Source organism: Vidua macroura, chromosome 2 (assembly GCF_024509145.1).
Source record: "Vidua macroura isolate BioBank_ID:100142 chromosome 2, ASM2450914v1, whole genome shotgun sequence".
NCBI classification, from domain to species: domain Eukaryota; kingdom Metazoa; phylum Chordata; class Aves; order Passeriformes; family Viduidae; genus Vidua; species Vidua macroura.
The window spans coordinates 85,829,050-85,851,834 of record NC_071572.1 but is presented as its reverse complement, the minus strand read 5'-3'; the positions used below and the strand labels follow the sequence as shown (position 1 = coordinate 85,851,834).

Genomic DNA, 22,785 nt, shown 5'->3' with positions numbered 1-22,785 from the left:
ACATCTTCAACTCCTGGTACTTGCTGGCCAAACAGTTCTTTCCCATGCAACATCAACAGAGTGAAACACTGCTGTTCAAGAAATATTCCTATACTCAACAAGTGTATTGAAAGTGCATCGTTCTGTTGAATCTCCTAAATGTGTATAGAGGTGCCCACAATAACATCTGAGTTTTAAAATGCCACTTATTATCACATTGCCACAATTCTTTTGAATACAAAAAAAAATATATATATTTTCTCCTGTTTATTCTTAAAGGAATAAAAAAGCAGAGTCCCAAAGCAGTCTATAAGCCAGTATTGTTTTGACAAGAATAATGTAGAAAGTACACACCACATTGAATAACGTTTGTGGGAAGCCACTGCTTCTATAAACTTGCCTTATATGATTTAATAAAACTAAAACAATTCTCAACAGTTATATTTCTCTCCCTGAGAAGCTGTCCTTTTCAGTCTGAAGATGTTTGGAAAGTAAAACAACAAAAGCATCAATTTTGTGGTGATCACAGCTTTTTTTGGAAAGAAAGCTGTTTCCTTTCAGAAAAGCATGTTACACCTACAGGGCATAACCAAGGATTTAACAGCACACTTTGTTTATCAAAAAATATACTCATTCTACTTAAAGTCAGGAGGACTACTCCTACACCAATTTATTCTCTGTATCTTTCAACTCAAGTTTCTTTCCTGAGATTTCTATATAACGAAAAGTATACGAAAGGTTGCATTGGTTTTTTGTTTTTTTTTTCCTCACGTTAGTAGCTGTCCTATTGAGCTGAGTGGGTTCTGCCACAAAGCCAGCATTTTACACAAAATGCCAGCAATTAGCTAGTGACAGCTTCTTGGTCAGAACTAACCTGGGCTGAATTGCAACCTGCTATACGTAGGCTGGCCAGCCAGTCCTTTTTAAATGTCCTCTCATTTCCCTGACAAAGAAATTAAAATTTAAAAGCAATGAATGCCCCACTTTTCAAATCTTTTGCCGAAAAGACGTTGTGCTTCTTAGTGTAAAGGATGCTTTGACGTCCTGTGATGTCACGTAAAGAACTTTACAATGCTTCGGTTTCCTTGCTACTGGAAAATGGATCGTGTATCAGGAGGGGTTTTGGAACAGAGCTTAGTCACGAAAAACTACATTGAACGTCTGGAGGGGACAGTGAAAAACAGGAAAAAGGGAGCCGCCACTGCAAATAAATAAAGCTTGTCTTTTTCTCTGCTCTCCAAAGCAGCGACCTAACAGCGGAGGCTGGTGCCCTCTGCTCAGTGCAGAGCTGCACTTCTTGGGATGGTGAAGCGAGAGGACAGAGCAGCGGCACAAGAGGTGGGAGAAAGGCATGAGAAGACAGGGAGATGATCAGGAGAAGCCAAAAAGCGCTGACCTAAGGCACAGGGCGCCGGATGCGAAGGGAAAAGGACGAGGGTACGGCGAGCGATGGGAGGGGGACAGGCGGAGCGGAGGAGGAGCCGATGGAAGTGCCGCTGGAGGAGCAGCGGTTTCCAGAGGCGGCACGGAGCGGCGGGACCGGGAGGCGGGAGCACGCGCCCCGCAGCGCAGACCCTCAGTAAGGGACGGGGCTGGAGGCGAGGAGGGGCGGGGAGGGAGGCACGGGCGAGGGGGCGTGGAGCCCGCGGCCAGCCCGCCCGGGCGGTGGGAAACAGTCGGGGGACGAGCGGAGCGCGGAGTCAGCCTGTCCGCCTCTGCCGGAGCCTGGCAGGCACCCTCCTTTCCTGCACGCCTCCCGCACACGCTCCCATCGTTTCCCCTCTCCAGGCTGCACCGCCCCCGTCCCGGCGGCGGGGGCCGGGGCAGAGCCGTCCCCCCGAGAGCAGCACCATGTGAGCAGGAGCCGTGCCACCGCCGCAGCGAGCACGTCTAGGATGTAAAAAGCCGTCCGGCTGCTCGCACCCCGTCGCTGCCCGGCTGCCCGCGCTCAGTCGCTGCCGGAGATTCGCCGGCGTCCATCGCTGCCCCAGGCCAGCATGACCGAGGTGAAAGCCAAGGAGCCCAGAGCGCCTCCGCCTGCCACCGACGGGGCGGTCCTGCTGCAGGGTCAGCCCGGCCGAAATCCCTTCCGCGAGGAAGAGGAGTCAATCGACATCTCCCTGGACGGGCTGCTTTACCCCAAGAGCAGCGACGAGGAGGAGGACGAAGAGGAGGAGGAGGAGGAAGGGGAGGAGGAGGAGGAAGAGCCGCAGCAGCGGCATCTGGGGCGGGAGGACGGTCGGGACTCCCTCTGCTACCAGCCAGGAAGCGGCTCCCTCTCGGTCAAGGACTCCCTGGACACCGTCCTGGACACCTTCCTGGCGCCCGCGGCTCATGCCAGCTCCACCGTGGCCGCGGCGCCCTGGTCCTTCTTCGAGGCGGAGGAGGCGCCCGACGTCCCGATGAACAGCGGGGCCTCGCAGAAGGCGGCCGAAGCCGTCCCGGGGGAGCCGAGCCCCTCGCATCCCCCGCCGCGGCCCGCCGCGCTCTGGCCGCCCGGCGACGCCCTGGTCCCCGCCGCTAAACCGCGGCCGGCAGGTCCGGGCACCGGCGCGGAGGGTCCCGCCGCGGCGCCCAAGGGCGATGCTCCCGGTGTCGGGGCGCTGCCCGGCGGGTCCCGGGCGGGGGACCCGGGGCAGGAATACCTGCACGTGCCGCTGCTGCCGCTCAACTCGGCCTTCCTGGCCTCGCGCACGCGGCAGCTGCTGGACGGGGCGGAGTACGAGGGCGGCGCGGTGCCGCGCTGCTCGCCCCCCGCCCCGGACCTGCCGGCCTACGGCTTCCCGCCGCCCGACGCCAAGGACGGGCCCTTCGCCTACGGCGACATCCAGCCCGTAATGAAGATCAAGGAGGAGGGTCTCGGCCTCACCGCCCGCTACCCGGGCGGCCGGGCCACTCCCGCGACGGGCTGCCACGACTACCCGCAGGCTCCGCGGGCCGGGCAGGAGCCCTCGCTGGAGTGCGTCCTCTACAAGGCGGAGCCCACCCTGCTGGCCAGCGCCTACGGGCCGGCGGCGCCGTCCGACAGCCTGCCGTCCACCTCGGCCGCGCCGCCGGGGCTCTACCCGGCCCTGGGGCTCAACGGGCACCAGCCGCTGGGCTTCCCGGCCGCCGTGCTCAAGGAGGGCCTGCCCCAGCTCTGCCCGCCCTACCTCGGCTACGCGCGGTAAGGCGGGGACGGCGGGGCGCTCGCTGAGGGACGGGACCGTGGGATCTCACTGCGCGGCCGGAGAGCTCCGCGCTTCCTCCTCCTCCTTCTCCGGAGGGACGGGCGGGCGTGCCGCGCGGTGGGCGCCTCGGGGGGTATTAAGGGGATGCTGAGGAAAGGACAAAGTTTCTCTCGACGAGGGCCTTTTTGAGTTTTTAGGTAGTGCCCGCAGCCCCGTTCGCATTCCCTGCGTTGCCTGAGCACGCCGCGGTGTCCCGGCTCCGCAGCCGGCACCTCGCGGCTTTGGGCACCATAACGCCCCGGGGATGTTTGTTTGTTACCTCAGCGGGACTTCAGGGCCGCCCGATGTCTGAGCCAGTGCCCGGCCCTGGGGACGGCGTGCAGCTTTTCTAGCTTGTCCTCACTTTAAGCGTTACCGTATTTATCAATACCTAAATATTTTCCAAAATAATGTTCCCGATTTGAAAAAGAACAAAATAACCCGAAAACAAAACAAAACAACAACAACAACAACAACAAAACCGCCAAAAAACCCAACACCGCAAAAAGCAGTTGATTTCACACGAAAAAGAAAACTAAAACACTTGTATATTGATTTGCTTGAATGAAATGGTGTACTGTCATGCTGACATGTGCATTACCTAGAAATAGATGCAACAAAAGGTGCATGCAATGTTACAGTTTCAATGGATATCCTTTCTTTTAGTAAATGCAGTGGTTACCTAGATTAGTCTGCCTTGGAGACAAATTGGAAATGTTATTGATATCCCCATCAGACTTAGTTACTGCTGAGAACACTGAAGCTGAATGGGGGGTGAAAAACTGATTATTAAAGATTTTTTTTAAGTTGAAATGAAATTTCATGTTTTCCGTGTGAAAGAGGCCTTTGAAATTCAATCTATGTGATTCTGTCTCTGTACAGGAAAAAAAAATCACCACTATGACTCCACTCACAAGAGTTGTTGATCTGAGGAAGATGAACATTTTAACAGAGTGTCCTAGATGGTACCTTTTTTGCTAAATGGTTTAAAATACAACTTTCTGCTTTTTTTTTTTTTTTTTTGCAATACTTTCCTGTATTACCATAGTAGAGACAAACTATTAAGCAGAAAGGCAATCATACTTTAGTTTCTTTGTGTCCTTCTGTATCTTGACTACAAATTTTAAAATGAAGTTTTTAATATAAAACTCCTTAATACAGGTAAGTAATAAACTGCACAAAGGTCGATCTTTCATTTCTTTGAATTCTTTTTCTTCTCAAGGCCAGATACGGAAACCAGCCAAAGTTCTCAGTTCAGTTTCGAGTCACTACCCCAGAAGATTTGTCTCATCTGCGGTGATGAGGCTTCAGGTTGCCACTATGGAGTACTTACCTGTGGAAGTTGTAAAGTCTTCTTTAAAAGGGCAATGGAAGGTACTATAAGATGCCATTGTTCCTAATTATCTGAAATATGTCTTCTAGACACTAGGGCATACTGTTTATTTATTGCTCATTTTTATAAATATTGTCACTGCAGTGAATTTTTTTTATCAACTCTGTTTAAATATTACAGTGGATATTGACAAAGTTCTTCCTTAATTGGTTTTTTTTCTAGTATTATTTGTTTTACTTTACTTTTCTGCTATTTATTATTTACTGTTTATCAGTTAATCTTTCCAGGTTGGCAGAGTTAAATAAAAAAAATTTGTGCATTATACAACTTGTTTTAAAAAGTATAAATGGTCTTGAAAGGAAAATATTGTGGATATTAATTAATGATAGGCATATAAGAATTTATTTTGGCTTTGTTCTCTTTTTGAAATCATGAAATTTTTCTTGCTTTCTAGTTACAGAGTTTTGGCTTCCTGGAAGTTATGGAAGTATTTAAAATTTCACTTAACCTTTTCAAGTCATAATAGCAATAAATGTGTTTGACTTGTTCCAAATAGTCTTTAAATTGCAAAGCCAAGCTGCAAATTTAATGAAACATTAGCAATATCTATGTTTATTTTTTCATTTTGTATTCTATTATACGCCTTGTCCACTGAGATTTTGAATACGAATACAAGAGCAGACTGTTTTATATGGTTCAACAGATAAAGCAGCAAAACAAATCCTTCTACTTTTTAGGCTTTGTCTCCTGTTTTGATTTTTATCTGATACTGCCAGATCTAGGATATTTGAATTTCTGTTCCATGTATTCAACAAAACCATTGTTCTAATGGATAGGATTCCTTAAAATAAAAGCCCTGCATCCTGTATTTTCTTGTTGTGATACATAATTTTTTCCACTTTATAGAGTTTATATCTCTCCCGATGAAAAGGGAAATTTTGGAAAAGTAAAAGCTTAGCATAATAATATAATTAGATTTTTTGTTTCACTGTGCTGTTACTTTCTACTTTAAGCATATGCTCATGTTCTTCCTTTAACATTAAAAATTTGCAAAGTGATCTTGGTGGTCTAAGTGAACTTCTGAGCTAGTGCCATGTTTCTCCAATGCATTCAATGGGTTTCATGAGAAAATTACTAGAAATATTTGTGTTAGGCTGCAAAGCTCTTAAGTCACTTGCAGGAATACATTTAAGTTTCACTCAGTCTGCTAGTTGGTCTCCTGGTTTGTCTTTACGTTTTTTTTCTATGTTTTTCTAAATCAGCCAGATATTCTTTTAAAAAGTCAGGGTTCTGAATTTAATACTAAGCTTAGTGTAATTTATGAGTACTGTATTTTAAAATAAATCTTATTTTTGCTTTTTTACCTATATAATAATGTTGTAATATTTCCTTTGTATTTTATTATGTCAATTTTAGATTTAATCTCTTTTCTAATTTAGTACCCAGTTCTGTTTGCAGTAGATGGACCTGCTCAAAAACTTTATATTACTATTCAGCAGAATTATTTTAATGAAAAACGTGAAGAAGGAATAACTTGATACAGGGAACATCTTAAAGCTGTTTTCACAGACAAAGTCTATATTTACAGAATCTTACCAGGTTAAGAATATAGAGTTATTTATATCCTTAGCAGGTTAAGAATATAGAATTATTTAGAGACAAATGAGAGGTCAATGTAATTACATAAACAAAAGTCTTAGGTTTTACATATCATCTTCATAATTTTAATTTTTAAATGAATCCACAGACTGAGAGCCTGTTGAGGATATGTGTTGGGGTTTTCTAGCAAGGATTTTCAAAGAATGTTCAAGAATGTACATCAGAAACCTGACTGTAATCAGAAAAGATACAGGTTATTGAGTTTGATGGAAAGCAATGTCAGGCAATGAGCAGTGTAGGCATTGGCAAAATGAACAAATACAGTTGTACCTGTTTTTGTGTAGAAAGTGCAAGCCTACAGGGGGTTCCTTAGAGATGGACTGATTGACTAATTATTTTCATTGCAGTATACTATATAATTATCAGCACTGAAATAATCCTATTTATTGATATTTGATTTTCTATGGAGTTTAAATATTTTTAAAAATTTTAATATCAGAAATAATGGTGGGAAATTGCTCCTCTGTAAAGAAGACACAGAGTAGCAATAGAAAATAGTGTTTAAAATTCTCACTGGCAATCATAAAAATTTGAAACATATTTATTCCATGAAATGTCTCCCTACCCATAATTTTTCTGAGCATAAATGCATTATTTATTTTTTTTTAAATTTTAGTGCTACTAGAGACGTGGAATTTTTAATAATAATTCATGCAAATAAGATGTTAAATTTTGTGAGTAAAAACTCCTGGTGAAAACTCTACTTTTCATGTAATTTCCATACACTAATGTTCTTTATAAGAAATTAAAACATGATTTGAAATAGCTGGATTTTGCTATTTCATGGATTTTCTCTATCTTGAGAGGTTTTTTTGAATGTTATGAGGTTTTGTGCATAGGTAAAAAAGTACTTAATACAGGAGCTTTACATTTGTTGGAAAAGGCTTATTTTCTATTTTAATTATTTATGTAATCTGAGATGCATTTGCTGTTTGAAATCAAACAGCCTATATATTTTTTGTAATTTTTTTTCACAGGAACTGCTTTATTCATAGACTATTTATTTTACCTTTCGTGGTGTGAGGACAACACTTTATTGGTTAAATACATCCATTTGAATAAAATTAACTGCTCTGTTATCCAGAAAACTCTTTTTTTTCCCATATCTAGTCTTTTTGAAATAAAAACAGACTATTTAAATTATTCAGACCGAACAATGATTTAAAACTCTATATACTAATTATGATTTAATAATACATTTGAATGTAACTAATACATACACATACAACTTAATGAGGGGTCAGAGTTATGTGAGAATCACAAAGATTGCTTAGAATGTTTCTTGTCACTGAATTCTAAAATATATATGCACTGTAGATACTTTCTGTCTTTTGGATTCTTGGTTCCCCATATGTGGCTATATATATGAAAAAAAGACTGGTGTTAATACAATAAACATATTTCTCAAGGCAAAATCTTGAAGCAGGTTAAACAAAAATGCAAGTTCTTTCTTTGGGAACCTGTAGTATAGCAGATATGTAAAAAAGTTAGTACTGCAAGTGAGGAGGAGAAAGGGGACAAAGATACGGGGTTGGTTTTACTTAGGAAACATTTATCTGCATTTAGAGGTTGTACATTTTCTGTTGGACTCCTACAAATAACTATTAGTCTGTAGAGTCACTTAATGTACAAAGAAATGACAAGGCTTTTAAAAAATATTTCAAAGATCTGCTTTGAGTATAATGAAAACAATGAAAATTACAGCTATTTATATTCAGTAAAGAAATTTGAAGAGAAAAAATTGGACTCACTGTGCTGATGGGGTAGGGCTGTTCCTGTCAGTGAGATGAGAGTGATGACCTTTTTGGAGATAAAAATAAAAAAGAATCAGAAATAATATTCAAAATGCTTTCAGATATGTAGAATTACTATATTTGTAAGATAATTTCCTCTTGATGAGCAAGTATTATTTAACTGCTACCAATATATCTCATTCATGGTAATAAAAACTAGAGGAGCATGTCTCTAACATTAGGAGAATGAAGATTAAGAGACAGACTTTTACTTTTCAATGACTAAATTGCCAAAAAGTCATTAGTGATGTCTTATAAAGATTCCATAATGTGAAATGATGCAGGGCAGCTATGATCAAAATGCTTGTGGAACACCACAATAAAATGTTTTTTCCCTTGAGAGGAGCCCAGTGTTCAAAGCTTTGGGATTCTGGAGCTGTTGCTAACACAGTGTTTCTTTGTAGCCTGCGTTATTGCATCTTGTTGAAAGTGTCTCTTTTGCAGTAGGTTTACTAATGAAAATTTTTAATTACCTAAATCCTGCAAAAAAAATTCAAGTGCTGTTTTGCCTATAATAAAGCCTCATTTCTTATTTTTGTTCTCTATTTATACTTTCACTTTGCTTATATTGTTGATCTCTAAGGAAAAGTAGTTGTCCAAACCCAGAATATGAGACCAACATGATTACATGATATTACAGCAGATTGGTCAGAAACTGACTCTTGGTTTGTTTAAATACCTGGGAACATGTTACAAACTGATCAAGTGATTGTAGAACATTTGTCTAGTTTTAATATGTGCTTTAAGGTCTGGGTAACTGACCTTAAACTCTGTTGCATCAATGGCATCAGGGAACAGGCTCAAACATATGTAGCAGATAACATTTAACCAACCACGTGTGAACTTTCCTTCTTTCTGAGATCTGAATTTGGTAAACTGGCAGAAAGTAAGATTTCCATGAGAGTTTTCACTGTGTATGGAGAGGTTTCGTGTGATGATGAGCTGCACCTACACAGTAAGAAAGTTGATCACAACTTCAAGCAAACTTTCTGATAACGTTTATCTGACCTTATCAGTGCTATGATAAGCAGTTTTGTGATAGCCGTGTGATTCACTATGCGCATAATGCAATACTATGTATAAGGAAAAGTGCTTGTCTAAACAGTTATGCTTTTCCATAGCTAAAGAATCTAAAATGGTACGGCATGCCAAGTATTAAAAAAATGCCAACCACTAGTAAAAAATCCTCTTTGAAAAGAGAGAAATAATAGCGTAGACACCTTTTAGCTGGAAACTTGAGGAAGCAGGTGTTAAAAGTTCCTTTTTCTCCTAACTCTGAAGGGTTTTCTAATTCTTAATCCAACTTTTCAGTCTGGATCTTGAGATCAGAATTTGGTACAGCATGTACTACAAACCTGATGGTGATGAAATGTTCATGAAGAGTAGAAAACATGCAAACACACAAAGCATACACATGGCAAGCTGAGAAATAAAAATGCTTTTCACTCAATGAACAGATTTGATGTTTATTGAAGGTCTTTTATTTTACACATGGCCAAAATGCGTTAAAGTACAGTAAGCTAAGTGTATTTTCAAATTCAAATGTACAAAATTGCTTTGTTGGGGAGCCTAAAATACAGATGGAAAATGTCACTTTTGTGAGTTAAAAGAATTTGCATCATGAAAATGAAAAGAAAATTTGCATTGATACATAATGATATATCTTCATCGTACTTCTGACTTCAAAAGGATTTGTTGTCCAGCAGTTTGACAAACAGCAGTTTGATGAATTGATTTATATGAAGCACAACAGTGAAGTGAGCTGAGGTGTCATCTGTTCTGGTGCTTTGACTCTTGAGCTAATGCTAGGCTTCCTACTGTTCTAACTGTGACTTTACCACTGTTTTCCCAATAGACATGGCTTAGTACATAATCAGCTGCAGAAATGTCAGTTACTAAAATTTTTAGTTTAACTTTTATGTAGTATTTTAGAAACAGTGCCATATATCATTTTAAACACATTTTCAGGGGATTAGAAGCCATTTCAGGTAGTGTAGAGCCTAGTCCATTGCCTTAGCTTCCAGAAGTGTAAAACTGCTTGCTTTAAAGAGCACCAGGAACTGACTGCTCAGGCTTGCTAATACCCTCTTCTAACTTCCCATGTGCACAATGTGAGCAACCTGAACTGCTTACCTTAAGTTCATTTTATGGTGAATGGAGACAAACAAGAAATCTTAGGAGGAAATACACTGACATTTCTAATATGTACCTGTGATGAAAATAGCAGTACTCTTGACAGTAACTATTTCTCAGAACTGATCATAAAGGAGTGTCAGGTGACCATGTACATGGTCTGCATTTGGTGATACGAATCCTACCCACATCACCAAGGTAGCTAATATAGTTCTGTAGTATATAAAATAAAGATAATAAGCATATAAAATACTAATTTCATATTGCTTAAGTATTATATATAAGGTATTGTAGATATCATTAAATTATTTCACATATAAAAATCATACTTATTTAAAGTTCTCAAATATTTATAAATATATTACATAAGTATATAAAGTGTAAGTATTTATAGTAAAACTGTTCTCTGCTAAAAGTAGATTTGGGATTGATGGTATCCATCACCTTAAATTGTGTATTTGTTCCACAGTATTCATTATGTACCACTAGCAGTGTTTTGATAGATATCTACATTTTAGAATCTAGTTAATTAAATAGAATCAAATTAATCTAAGGTGTTTCAATCAAGAGGCAGCAATATCTGGGTGTTTTGCATATTACTTTCTTCTGCTACTGATATTTCTGGGTTTTTCCACCTTCATTGCTCATATAGTGGATGACCCTGTCCTACTGATGCAGTTGTAGGACAAGTCAAGGAATATAAGAAAATATACATGAAAAAAATTATCATGGCAATGTGCTATGATAATTCCACTAAAATAAGAATTATAGGATGACTGAAATGCAAATATAAAGTCTTATCTTCATAGAAGAATATAAGAGGAATCAAAAGGAGAACAGCTGATACTTTAGTGCTGTATACCCCTGAAATAGCTGGTATGTTTTTAAAGTAAGTTTTGTGTTCAAATACCATGTTTTGTATTTGTAAGGAACAGACCCCCTATTGACAAATATGCTGACACTTCCATCATTTTACATATTTATATCCCTGATGTAGTTAATTACTTAAAAATTATGACCAAGGAACAATTGTGACACGATGCGATAAAAAGGACTGGAAATAGTGATTTGTAGATGCTACCATATCGTCCTGAAAGGGTATTAGCTGTGGGAAGTTTTTCCTGTTGTCAGTTCCTGTATTTAGACTCCAAGACTTTATATATTTCAAGGTGCTGTAGTGGTAAACAGTCTAGGCAAATCAACTGAAAATCGATATGAAACAGCATTCCTAATTTTGCAGTTCATTATAGTTTCCATGAATTATGAGTTAATCTTGTTTAATTTTGTTTTTCTGTGGTTTTCATTTTGTTTTCTTTCTTTTTCTTGTTGGAAGTGATAGAACAGACGGAGAAATATAAGAAATATTAAAAAACAGGATTGTAACTTTTGACTCTGTCTAGAAGTGAGTGAAAACAAGATAGCTACATTTAATTGTTCTATTTTATAGCTATCATTTAAAAATTATACTCTCTTTGGAGGTTGCTCTTTGGAGAAGTGATTTTGGAAGGAAAAACAATAGTATTGCAGGTTTCACAGCAAAAGGCAGCAAGATTTTGAGATCAGTATACAAGAGAAGGAAAAAGTCAGTCAAAGATGTTATAAACAATCATTTTTATTGCTTTCACTATGAAATATATTATTATGAAGAAAGAAATTCTTCATTACTTCAGTTAGATTCCAGGATGGAGCATATTCACAAGTTCATCTGCTTTCCACTCTTTGTCCCCTTTGGTCCACCGAATCCTTAATTCTTTGCTGAGGAGCAGACTTGCATCAATAGCAGGTCTTTCTTTACACCACTATAGGCTAAAGAGTGGAAGTCGTAAAACCTACTTAAGAACTGGAAGTGAGAATTTTACTTCAAGAGGGCCAAGAGGGAAACGAAAATCTTTATCAAAAGATTATGCATGGTAAAGTCCATGATGGATGTGGGTTTTGGTTAAGTAGTTGGAGTCAGAAGTCTCACTTCGGGGACTTTTTCTATTTTTATAGAAAACACACAGAAATAAAATCAATTATAAGTTAAAACCCCAACAGCATTATCTGAAGTGTGTGGAATCTTGGAAACTAATAGCATGGGATGGCATGCAGGGGCATGGAGACTGTGTAGTGTAGATTCCTAGTTCTTCATGACTTAAAAAAGCCACATGATGAGAGGTAAATTCGACCCACATTTTCTGTCTTGTGGTTTGAGACAGTGTAAATAGAAGAGTGTTACATTTAGATCTGGACTAAATTCAATATAATTTTACTTCCCATTTTACCAAGGATGAACTAGGCCTGACTGTTTGCCTAGCTGTGGAAAACCTGTCTTGTCAGAGCATGTTCAGGGTAAGGATTACCCTGTATTTACTCAGACAAGTCAGGTTTTCCACAAGCTAGGGACTAGCCTAGTCCATTGCCTTAGCTTCCAGAAGTCAGATTTTTACTCAAAAGCTACATCTGCACCATTAACTTCTGTTTAGTGTACAGGTGAACTTGTTTGCCATTTTTAAAATTTTAAAACCATGTTTATTGTCAGCTTCCACAATTCCATTGTGATTTTTGTTTTGGTTGTGTTTTTACCTATTGATTTAATTGGTACTTTTTCAAAAGTTTATAAGATGTAAAACATACTTTTAGAAAATTATTGAGCAAAACCTTGAGGTGAGCTTTCAGGAAGCAAAGAGTCGATGTTGGGAGACATTTAGCTGTAAAATAATTTGCAAAGAGATGCAATAGATATCTGCAAACTTTAGACAGACATCTAAAACTAGACTAAATAAAACACCATGATGTGTTTTGCAAAGGTTGCTGGTTTTATACAAAAACCAGCAGTTAATAGAGATACAGGGATATTGGCAGTTAATAGAGATACAGGGAGGCAGAATCACATTTGGGAGGGAGAAAAAAGAGTGGAGATAATACTCTTCTTTGCAGATAGAAAGAACTGAGAATTTGCAAGCATTTTGCTTCTGTGCAGGATGGCAGCAGTTCAGCACAGATGCATTTACCCAAAAAATTGATTGCTGTGTCTGATACTCCAGGTGCAGATAAAGCTTTATTTTTCCCTTATTTTGTACATCTACAAAGTCTCTGAACTCCTGAGTTTACTGGAGTGATTGTAAGCGACTTACAGCTTGTCAGTGAGCTAAGTTAATAGTGCAGTTTGTAAAGATACTGTACATGCTACTTTCACCACTGTTTGGATTAAAACCCTCCCAATATAGCAGTAGTCATTACAGGACTTAAAATCGTGTTTGCCTGCTTACCTTAGCAACTTTGCTAACACTAATGGATTTTTATACTATCCTACAAGAATCTGGAACATTTAATGACAGATAAAATCGTCTCTGTGTTTCCTCCATCAAGCTGGTCACGAGCCAATACATTGAGAGTGACCCTCAATGAGCACTTTCAAAAAACAGTGAAAAGTAAACATGCATAGAAAACTTTACATTAGGTGAAGTTTTTGAAGGTGTGGCAATTGCCAGAAAGTTCCCAGGTTATTATTTTTGTAAGAAATACTAATACCAAACTTTTCCTTCAAACTTGTGCTCTAGTGACTATAATACTATCTTGGTTTTTTTCCTGAGTATTTTGTTTGCTTGTTTGTTTTGTTTTTTTGTTTTACTGCTTGTAATGACAGTAGTCATAGACAAGATACTGAATATCAAGCTACCAATTGAATGGTGATTTTATCTTGATGGAGGTTTTGGGTACTTCATTAGTACAGGCATTTGGTATAACTGTAATGCTCAGTGCTAATTGAAGATAATTAGTTCAAATCTAGATGATCTGAAGACTGAACTGTTGTAAATACATTTTCGAATACATATTTCATCATCCCAGGAAGACCTTCCAAACATCTTAATCTAACTAAATATTGCCAGTAATTTTGAAATTAGGCAAATATCTGGCATGTGTTCATTTCTTACACAATCTCTCCTTCAGATGGCTGTTGTCCCTAAAATATTAATGTCAAGCAAGTAACCCTGCTTTGCACAATGGTAGAAGTGATTTCAAATGGGAACATTTACTCAGATTTATCTATTGAGTTGAAATCCACACAGATCACTGCGATTAAAACCAAAATTCTTTAATGATGAAACTGAAAACTACCAAACAATTGAAATTTACATGTTTTCCAAATAAGTTGCAGCTGAGTCAAAAAGAGTGGAATACACTTTGGGACAGAAGGTGTCAGGGAAAGGTGGGGTAGAGATGAGTGGAATGGAAAACTCACACGAAGGTGTAAGTCAGGTACAGGATATGATTGTGGTTTCTTAAAAGTCTTGAAAACAAGGAAGATGTTAACAGTAAGCATCAAGAAGTGCCTGAGATTTGTCACCATAATCCCCTGAGAGAATTGGGTTGGCAGCATTTTGGCTTTTAAGCAACTTTTACTGTGCCTAAATTTTAGTAACAGATTTCATTTCTGGCCTGGTGTACACAGGGCAGAGACACTGTTTAGTACTGTTTAATATGAAACTTCAGAACATATGAACATGGAAGTGTAGTTTTCATAACTGTGGTTCAGTTACTCTTTGTTTTGTAAATGTGAAAAGTGTTGTTCAGTCTTAGATTTATAATAAGCAGGACAAGGTTTATATGGAGTCAGACCATCTGGTGAAGAATTAACAAATTACCTGGAAAAGAGGTCCAGAAGAAATCTTCTTTCAGGGGACCAAAGAAAACCCCCAAAACAAGAAAAACACAAAGAAATCTTTAACTATACTTAAGCATTCCTTTGTAAACTTGTTGTGCATTAAAGCATTAGAATGCCATGGAGCTGAGAAAATACTCATGGATTTTAATTAAACTAATGGAGTTTTTAAATTGCTGTTGCTTATCAGAAGACTGTATGTTTTTTGTAGCTTATAAAGGCAAAGAAATACAAGGAAAAACTGCAAGTAATCCCAAGGAAGAATTGTTCAAAGTAAGTGTTTTGCTTACTGGTCTGCTGCCAATAGCAAGATGGATTTTTATTAATTTGTCTGCTTTTGGTAATGTTTCCTATAAGGACGAGTCCAGGATTAGCATTCATGGGACAAAGTAAATAAGAATTTCCCCTGATTAAAACCTTACCAAGGTCATTTTTGTTGCCAGGCAATGTGTGTGGCAACTGTTTTTGTTTGCCTGTAGTTTAAAAAAAAAAATTGTTATGAAAAGGAATTTCAGACAATTGGCTTTCTTTCACTAAAATTAAGAAGCAAACTATTTATCTTTTTAAAATGGTGGTACAGAAGCAAATGCAGACTTAAGCAATAAACTAAGTTAATCTAAGCCACAGAGTTACAGCCTCCTTCTGTTTGTCCGCTTTGACTGTGTTGGTCAGCTGGCATTTCAGCAAGTTTAATACAGAACTGCTTCTCCATCAGAGGTAATTTGCTTTGCTTAAAGGGCTTTTTTTTACACTACCCCAACTTCTTCATTCTGTTTGCTGTCAGAAACTCCACATTGATTCAAGCAAAATGTAGTTAAGTTCTTTGAAAACAGGATCAATAACTTCACAGAAAAATAAGTTTTAAAGAAACAGTTGGTCTCTCTTCGTGCTTGATTTACTTAAGAAATATTGTTAGTACAATAATTTAAGCAGTTCATGCTGCCTGCTAATTATTTTAGAATTTCATAGATGAGGAATTTTGCCCTTAAACAGACCAAATAAAACAAAGTATTCAAATAGTAACATGATTGGTCAAAAGTTAAATGAAGGCGTTCTTTAATGGTTCAAGTACCCTTTTTTGAATCTTCATTTATTTTTGCAACATTTATACACAGAAATTATTTTGTCATGTTAGAAAACATAGTGTTGACCCTGTTTTTCTCTTTCCTGCAGGGCAGCACAACTATTTATGTGCTGGAAGAAATGACTGCATAGTCGATAAAATCCGTAGGAAGAACTGCCCAGCATGTCGCTTGAGGAAGTGCTGTCAAGCTGGTATGGTCCTGGGAGGTGAGCTGTTTTTCAAGTGGATTTATAAAAACAGGCAGTCAAGTACACTACCTTCAGTCTGTTGAGGTTAAACAACAGTACTTTGATACTGTAAAAGAAAAACCACATTCAAATGTTATTTTTGGAAGAATTACCTAATGCTATATAATTTTTTAGAATTTTTCTTTAGTGAATCTGGAAACCCTGACAAAGCACCTTTCTGTAGGAATCACTGTGTATCCTTACATTCATTTTCTTGAAGGGAAAGGAATTATGTCTTGGGTGTGTATTTATTAATAATTTTGGATCAGGTAATTTGATATGGGTAAAAATAAATAGATTGAAATTGACAGTAGAGTCAGGAATTAGTACTGTGCTCTTCTAATTTGTGTTATTCCCTTCATCGCTTTGAGTACATGTCAACAAAATTGTATCCTTCTGTTCCACCAGAGAGGGCCAGGCAGTGGTTGCACCAGTACTGCAGGTTTTGCAGATTAGGTGCTAGGAAATCCCTAAATTAGTTCTTTCTGTAACAGATTTGGGTTTTTTTTTTATGTGTCATTAAATGAGCACTGTGCCTTTGAAAACCTACAGGGAGAAAATGGTGTATTATCAGGTAGCCACATGGCAAGTTTTGATGTGCTTACAGGCATCAATGATGCTTATTTTTGCTGGGTTTTTTTTTTTTTTTTCCTATTTTGGATCAGCTTGAAAATATGTGGCTAAGTCTATAAGAAAATGGCCATACAAACGTGATGGAAAGAAAACTCCCTTCCTAAAGGGAGTTAAAAAAAAAAGGAGGACGGACAAAAACCTGCATTATTTCCAATTTAATCTATTTTAGCCCATCAAAGCCCTATGTCTGTCTCTCTCCCCTGCTCAACCCTGCATTCCCTCCCCTACATTTAAGTATTGTTTTTTATCCCTGAAGGAAGAGCTGGCACTATATACTGTATATAATTTCATTATCTGGCTGATCAGCATTCATTGATAATGTAAAACATGTATATAGTTCTCAGACTGATAGTTTGATTGCACAGCTCTGTGTTTCCAAATCCTGTAAGCTGAATGCAAGCTCCATGGAGCTGGAGTACTCATTGTGTCATTCTTATGTGGTCAGACAGTGGCATCTCTCAGTTAAAAAAAAAATAAATGGAGCTGAGAAGCACATTGGTGCCACTGGGCTGAGGGGAGAGGGACAAAAGGAGAACATGTCCTTTGGATCCTTCTCAGATTGGTGTTTTAAAACTGGAGTAGCAGTGCAGTAGAGAAACACTATTACTACAAAGGCAGAACCTAAAGCCTTGTTTGCCCAACTTTGAAAGAGGAGAAAGCCAAGGAGGCAGAGGTCCTGAGTAGGCTGTGGAAAATACAGAGTAAGAATGAAGACTCAGGAAGAGGAGTTGGCAGATGTAGTGCCTGCCTTTTAAAATTTGGGAGAACATGCAAGGTTTGATCAATTTGACCTCTAAAATATATACCTGTCTAAGGCAGGTGGCTTAGACTAGGTGATTTTAAATCCCTTCCAATCCAAACCAATTTTTGATTCTAATGGGTGTAATACAGATAAAAATTCATTCCTGACTCTGAATTTTGCACAGCTAGGAGTTTGATGATGTTCTAACCTAAATTTTCATTTATGATACCCTGGATAACACCAATAACTAAACTCTGTGTGTTTCAACATCACAGGCAGCAGTTTCAACAAGCAGAGTGTGAGATGACTCACTATCATTGTCTAGTCCTTTTGCTTCAGCATTGTTCTGCATAGTAATAGGAAAAGTCATCAGCAGGCTTGACATCGTTCTACACTTTGTGTGCATTTATGGATATATACATTTATATATATACATTTATGGATATATACATTTACATATATATATTTATATATACATTTTTGTGTGGGTGTACGTACGAGGAGCAGAAAAAGTTGGACACTTTTGCCAACAATGTTGATCAGATGATATGTCCTCATTAGTGTATTCTCATAGTAAGATGTTACATCCTCCTACAAAATCTGAGGATAAAGGTGCTCTGACTTATTTTATTACTGTCAGGTATGAAGAGAGTAAAATCTTCATCTTTCTTGTCACCTTTTCGGATCACCTTTTTTTCTCAGCTGTTACAAAGCAAGCGTAAATATTTTCTTTGTATTTAATGCTAGATTTTTGTACCTAGCCAATTTTTTGTGTTGCTTAGTCTTCTCCTAAAGTATACATAATCAAAGTTGTTACCCATTTTTTTAGAAGCCTGTGCAGTCTAGTTTCTCTAGTTCTTAGAGGGACATTGCATTTCATCAGATCTCTGCCCTGATATCCTCACTTACACCATCTTCTGGAAAGGAGTAATCTGGCAGCAAAGAGAAAGCAGAAGAGGATAATTGGGCAATGGAAAAAAGGAAATATTGAGTGGAGTTGTGACTGTGGCACCTCTATTTTTTTGTCAGCTGCTTCAGGTTAAGTGCCTCAGGTGCTCTTAGTGCTGTCAGCAGTTCTGGGCGGAATTAGGAAGCTAGTTGTTTTATGCAGGCTGAAATGGAGTGCTTAGTACTGAAAGAAGAAGAAAAGACAAATGTAGACCAAAAATGAGGAAAACTGGAGTGAAATTATACTATTTGTAAATGAGGATTTAAAATTCAAACTGCAAACAAAATCTCAAGATAAACTGTTACTCTTTCTATGGTTATATTGTTGCCTTTCTTCCTTTTGCTCATCTGACATTTCTTATAATTCCTTTGTTGTATCACATGAGCAATATCTCCTGCCCATGACTTGATGTGCTGATCAACACAATATGATTCATATACGGAGTGTTACAGGGCTCAGATAATTTTCCCAAAGACATCAGTGATCAAAGGGCTGGGAAGCCTGCCATACAAAGAAAGGGTAAACATGAGCCAGCAATGTGCCCAGGTGGCCAAGAAGGCCAATGGCACCCTGGCCTGTATCAAGAATCGTGTTACAACCAGGATTAGGGCAGTGATTGATTGTCCCTCTGTACTTGGCACTGCTGAGGCCACACCTCGAGTGCTGTGTCTAGTTCTGGGCCCCTCACTACAAGACATTGAGGGGCTGGAGTGTGTCCAGAGAAGGGCAACGGAGTTGTAGAAGGGTTTGGAGCATAAATCCTATGATGAGCAGCTGAGGGAGACAGGGTTGTTTAGCTAGGAGAAAAGGATGTTCAGGAGGGACCTTCTTACTCTCTACAACTGCCTGAAAGGAGATTGTAGCAAGACGGGGGTTGGCATCTTTTCCCAGGGATCATATGAGAGTATGAGAGGACATAGCCTCAAGCTGTGCCAAGGGAGATTCAGCTTGGATATCAGGAGCAAATTTTTCACATATAGGGTTGTTAAACTTTGGAATGGGCTACCCAGAGAGGTGGTGGTGTCACCATCCCTGGAGGTGTTTGACGAAAGGCTGGACATGGCACTTAGTGCTCTAGTTAACAAGGTGGTGATGCATCAAAGTTTGGACTTGATAGTCTTGGAGGTCTTTTTCAACCTATAAGATTCTGTGGTTCTCTGATTCTGTGAACTGGGTTTGTTCAGCCTTCAGAAAAGAAGGCCTAGGGGACACCTTATCACTGGTTTCCACTATTTAAGGGTGACTGCAAAGAAGATGGAAACTCCCTTTTTACAAGCAGTCACATGGAAAAGACAAGGGATAATGAGTACAAGTTACTCGTAGGGAGATTCTGATTAGACACAAGAGGAAGATATTCCACAATGAGAAAAATCAGCCATTGGCATTATCACCCAAGATTAGTGGTGGACTCATCAGTGTTGAATACTTTTAAGATTCATCTGGACAAGGTGCTGGGTCATCTTGTCTAACTGTGATTTTGACAAGGAAGGTTGGACTGGATTGTCCTTGAAATTCTTCCCATCCTGGAATTCTGTGATTCTGTGATAAAAGCCCATATGCAAATTTCCAATTTTTGAAATAAAGTACATGCTTAGAGACATCCTTGAGTATTTTAAATTAATTGAAATTGGCAATACTTTAAATCTGTTCTTGTATTTACAACCTTTATAGGTCAAGATTTTTTGTGCATTTTGTGATTTCTGCCATTTAGATCTATGAGATCTTATCTCATAGATATATTTTTGTTCTTTTACCTCTGATACTTAGTTTCTTAATGCTGGCCTTGAATTAAATGCAGACCTGCTATATTGCTTAATTAACATGAGAAACACTAAGATTTTACAGCATATTAATGATAAGCTTCCAAAAATTACAATATTAATTAAATTAAACCTACTTCTTAGGGAAGTACACTTATCTTCCATTGAATGTTACTGAGTGGCAACCATATAGATGAAAGTGTAATATTTTATTATATGGACAAGTGTTCTATTTTTCAACCCTAAATTTAAAGAAATTTCAAACCCCTGAAATATTTTAAAAGAAATTTTAAGTCAGTTGTAAGTAAATTATAGAATAGCAACCAATATCTTCAGTAATTTATTTCCCTATATGGACTGTTTCTTAATCTATAGAAGGAGAGTATCAATAAAAACATGCATTTCATAGTACTATATTTGTCATTTTCTGTGAAAGTATTAATTGTCTTTGGGTTTTATAACCTCATAACTCGAGACATTAATCTATCCCCTTTCTAATCTTAAACCTAATAGGATAGCAGGCAGTTGGATCAGGTCCTGGAATAAACAAGTACTCAACTCTTTTATTTATTATGAGCGAATCTGTAATTTTCCCAGGCTGATTATCACAGATTCCTTGTTCAGCTGTATTGCTAAATTACTGTGTCCTTCATTGTTTCAATCAGCTTTCAGTCTGCAGTGCAGTGGTTACATGGAGAAAAAGGTGATTTAATTTTTCCAGGTAATATTTTCTGAGGTAGGATCAAAGGGTTTATTAAAACCAAGATTTGTTACTTCTGCTTTGCTACTTTTTCTACGTTGTATACACCCCATTAAGGTGTACATGGCTTGTTTCTCTACACAAAACGCAGGAGCATAGTGACCTTAAAGTAAGGGCCATTGTGTTCTGTCAAAAATAATACATCATTGATGCTTTTCACCTCATTACAGGGTAAGGAGAAGGGTAGTGAGATGTTAGACTTCTACTAGAAACCCAGCCCTTTTAATATAAAGTAATGTCAGTAATGTCTGATTGTCTGTATGATTCTGTATATCTAGTTTAAAAAAACTATTGAAATACAGAATTAGGTAGTAAGGGGAAAATCATAATATATTTGATAGTTGTATTAAACAGATTTTTAAAATGTCTTCTAGGTACATGTAGAACGCAAACATTATAAACAAGCTATTCGTAGTAATCAAGGGTAGGGGAACAGTGAGTCTGAAGAAACTGCTTGAGTGGTTAGCTGTCTTAAAGTGAAGCAGTGAAAATGTTACAAAAAAAGTGTGTGCTGTCTAAATATGTACAGACATATTGTATCAAGAAGTCTATATTACAGTATTAAGAAAAGTAGTTGTCAAAGTGGATTGGTATTATTTACCCATTATGGGACTAAGTGGAGACATTTATTTATCTTACAGCACAAAATTACTTGCTTTGTAAACAGCAAATGAAAAACTAAGCTATTGTCAAATTTTCATTGTTTTCCTTATGTCTTTAAGAGTTTTTATTAATTTAATGTGGTCTCCTTGTAGATGGGAAAGTTTGCTGCAAGTTATTAATAGTCACCTCTCCTTTAGATAGGTAACAAGTGGAGTTGTTTTACTGATGGCTGTTAAGCAACATAATTAGCAATAAACACACGAGCAGTTCTACAAACCAGTGTGACATTAATTCTGATACATTTAGTCACTTGGAAACATGGGTACTTATTAACTACTAGCATTTCCATGTGATAAGCATTCTGTTTGGTTTCTTTATTTACTTGTTCTCTGAACTGTAAAAGTATCTGAAGCCATTATTTCTGTAAATACCTGAAATCATTATTTATGAACTATCAAATGCATTGTTACTTCTGTTTTCCTTCATGCCTACACAATACTTAGTGGAAATTCCCAGCATGTCTATGACTATGTATATGTTTGTTATGATAAAAATTGGCTCTAGGTCTTTCGGCATAATAAATTGTCTATTTTTTTGTGGGTTTTTGTTTTGCTTTTTTTTCCTTGGTTCAGCTGTAACATAAGATGTAACTTCGTGTTTGGTTCTTTACTAAGACATCTCTAATTAGAAATATTTTTATTCTTACCACAAGTGATAAAATGAGCATATGATTGTTGGGGCACTTGGTACTAAACTAATTAAACCTGCAGTTAAGTTAGTGGGGAATATGACCCCTGAATGCCATTGCATCATGAGTGTTACTGTTTTTGCCATCACCCTATGTCTATTTCTTTCCCCCTGTCATGTAAATCAGACCATAAGTGTCAGTATCTTTATTGTATTTTTTGACCCTTTTTTCCCTAAGACAAACTTGTTTGGCAGAACTAAAGATCTAGCAGAGTTTTCATCACCTTTGAAGATCTATTTAAAGCAAATGTGTTCCATGTAGTCACCTCTGCATGGATTTGCCTTTTTATTGAAACTTTGCCTTTTTATTATGTCACTGAGACACCTCTGAAGGTTTGATTTTTTCTGTGTCTGTTGGGTGCACTGCCAGACTGTTTCCATGAAAGAAATTTGAAGAATTGCTACCTAAACCTGTATATTTCCATAGCCATACCATATGTATCTGTGCTTATTTTGGGAAGGCAGTTCAGCTATTAATGTGTTTTAGTTAGTGTTGTTCATACCACTGCAGTATGGAAATATACTGGGA

At 38.4% G+C, this 22,785-nt stretch overlaps 1 protein-coding gene across 2 annotated transcripts in view; it reads left to right on the top strand.

Moving 5' to 3' along the window:
• Positions 1-1,732: 1,732 nt before the first annotated feature.
• PGR (progesterone receptor) overlaps positions 1,733-22,785 on the top strand; it is a 33,254-nt gene continuing 12,201 nt past the window's right edge. The window contains exons 1-4 of one of the 2 annotated variants that reach the window (XM_053970941.1): positions 3,066-3,145; positions 4,071-4,153; positions 4,411-4,562; positions 15,925-16,041. In XM_053970941.1, coding sequence (XP_053826916.1) covers positions 4,089-4,153; positions 4,411-4,562; positions 15,925-16,041 — 334 coding nt within the window. In that variant the 5' untranslated portion in view covers positions 3,066-3,145; positions 4,071-4,088. Of the gene's footprint in view, positions 3,146-4,070; positions 4,154-4,410; positions 4,563-15,924; positions 16,042-22,785 lie in introns of both variants that reach the window. The other variant, XM_053970940.1, reaches the window with a different exon arrangement.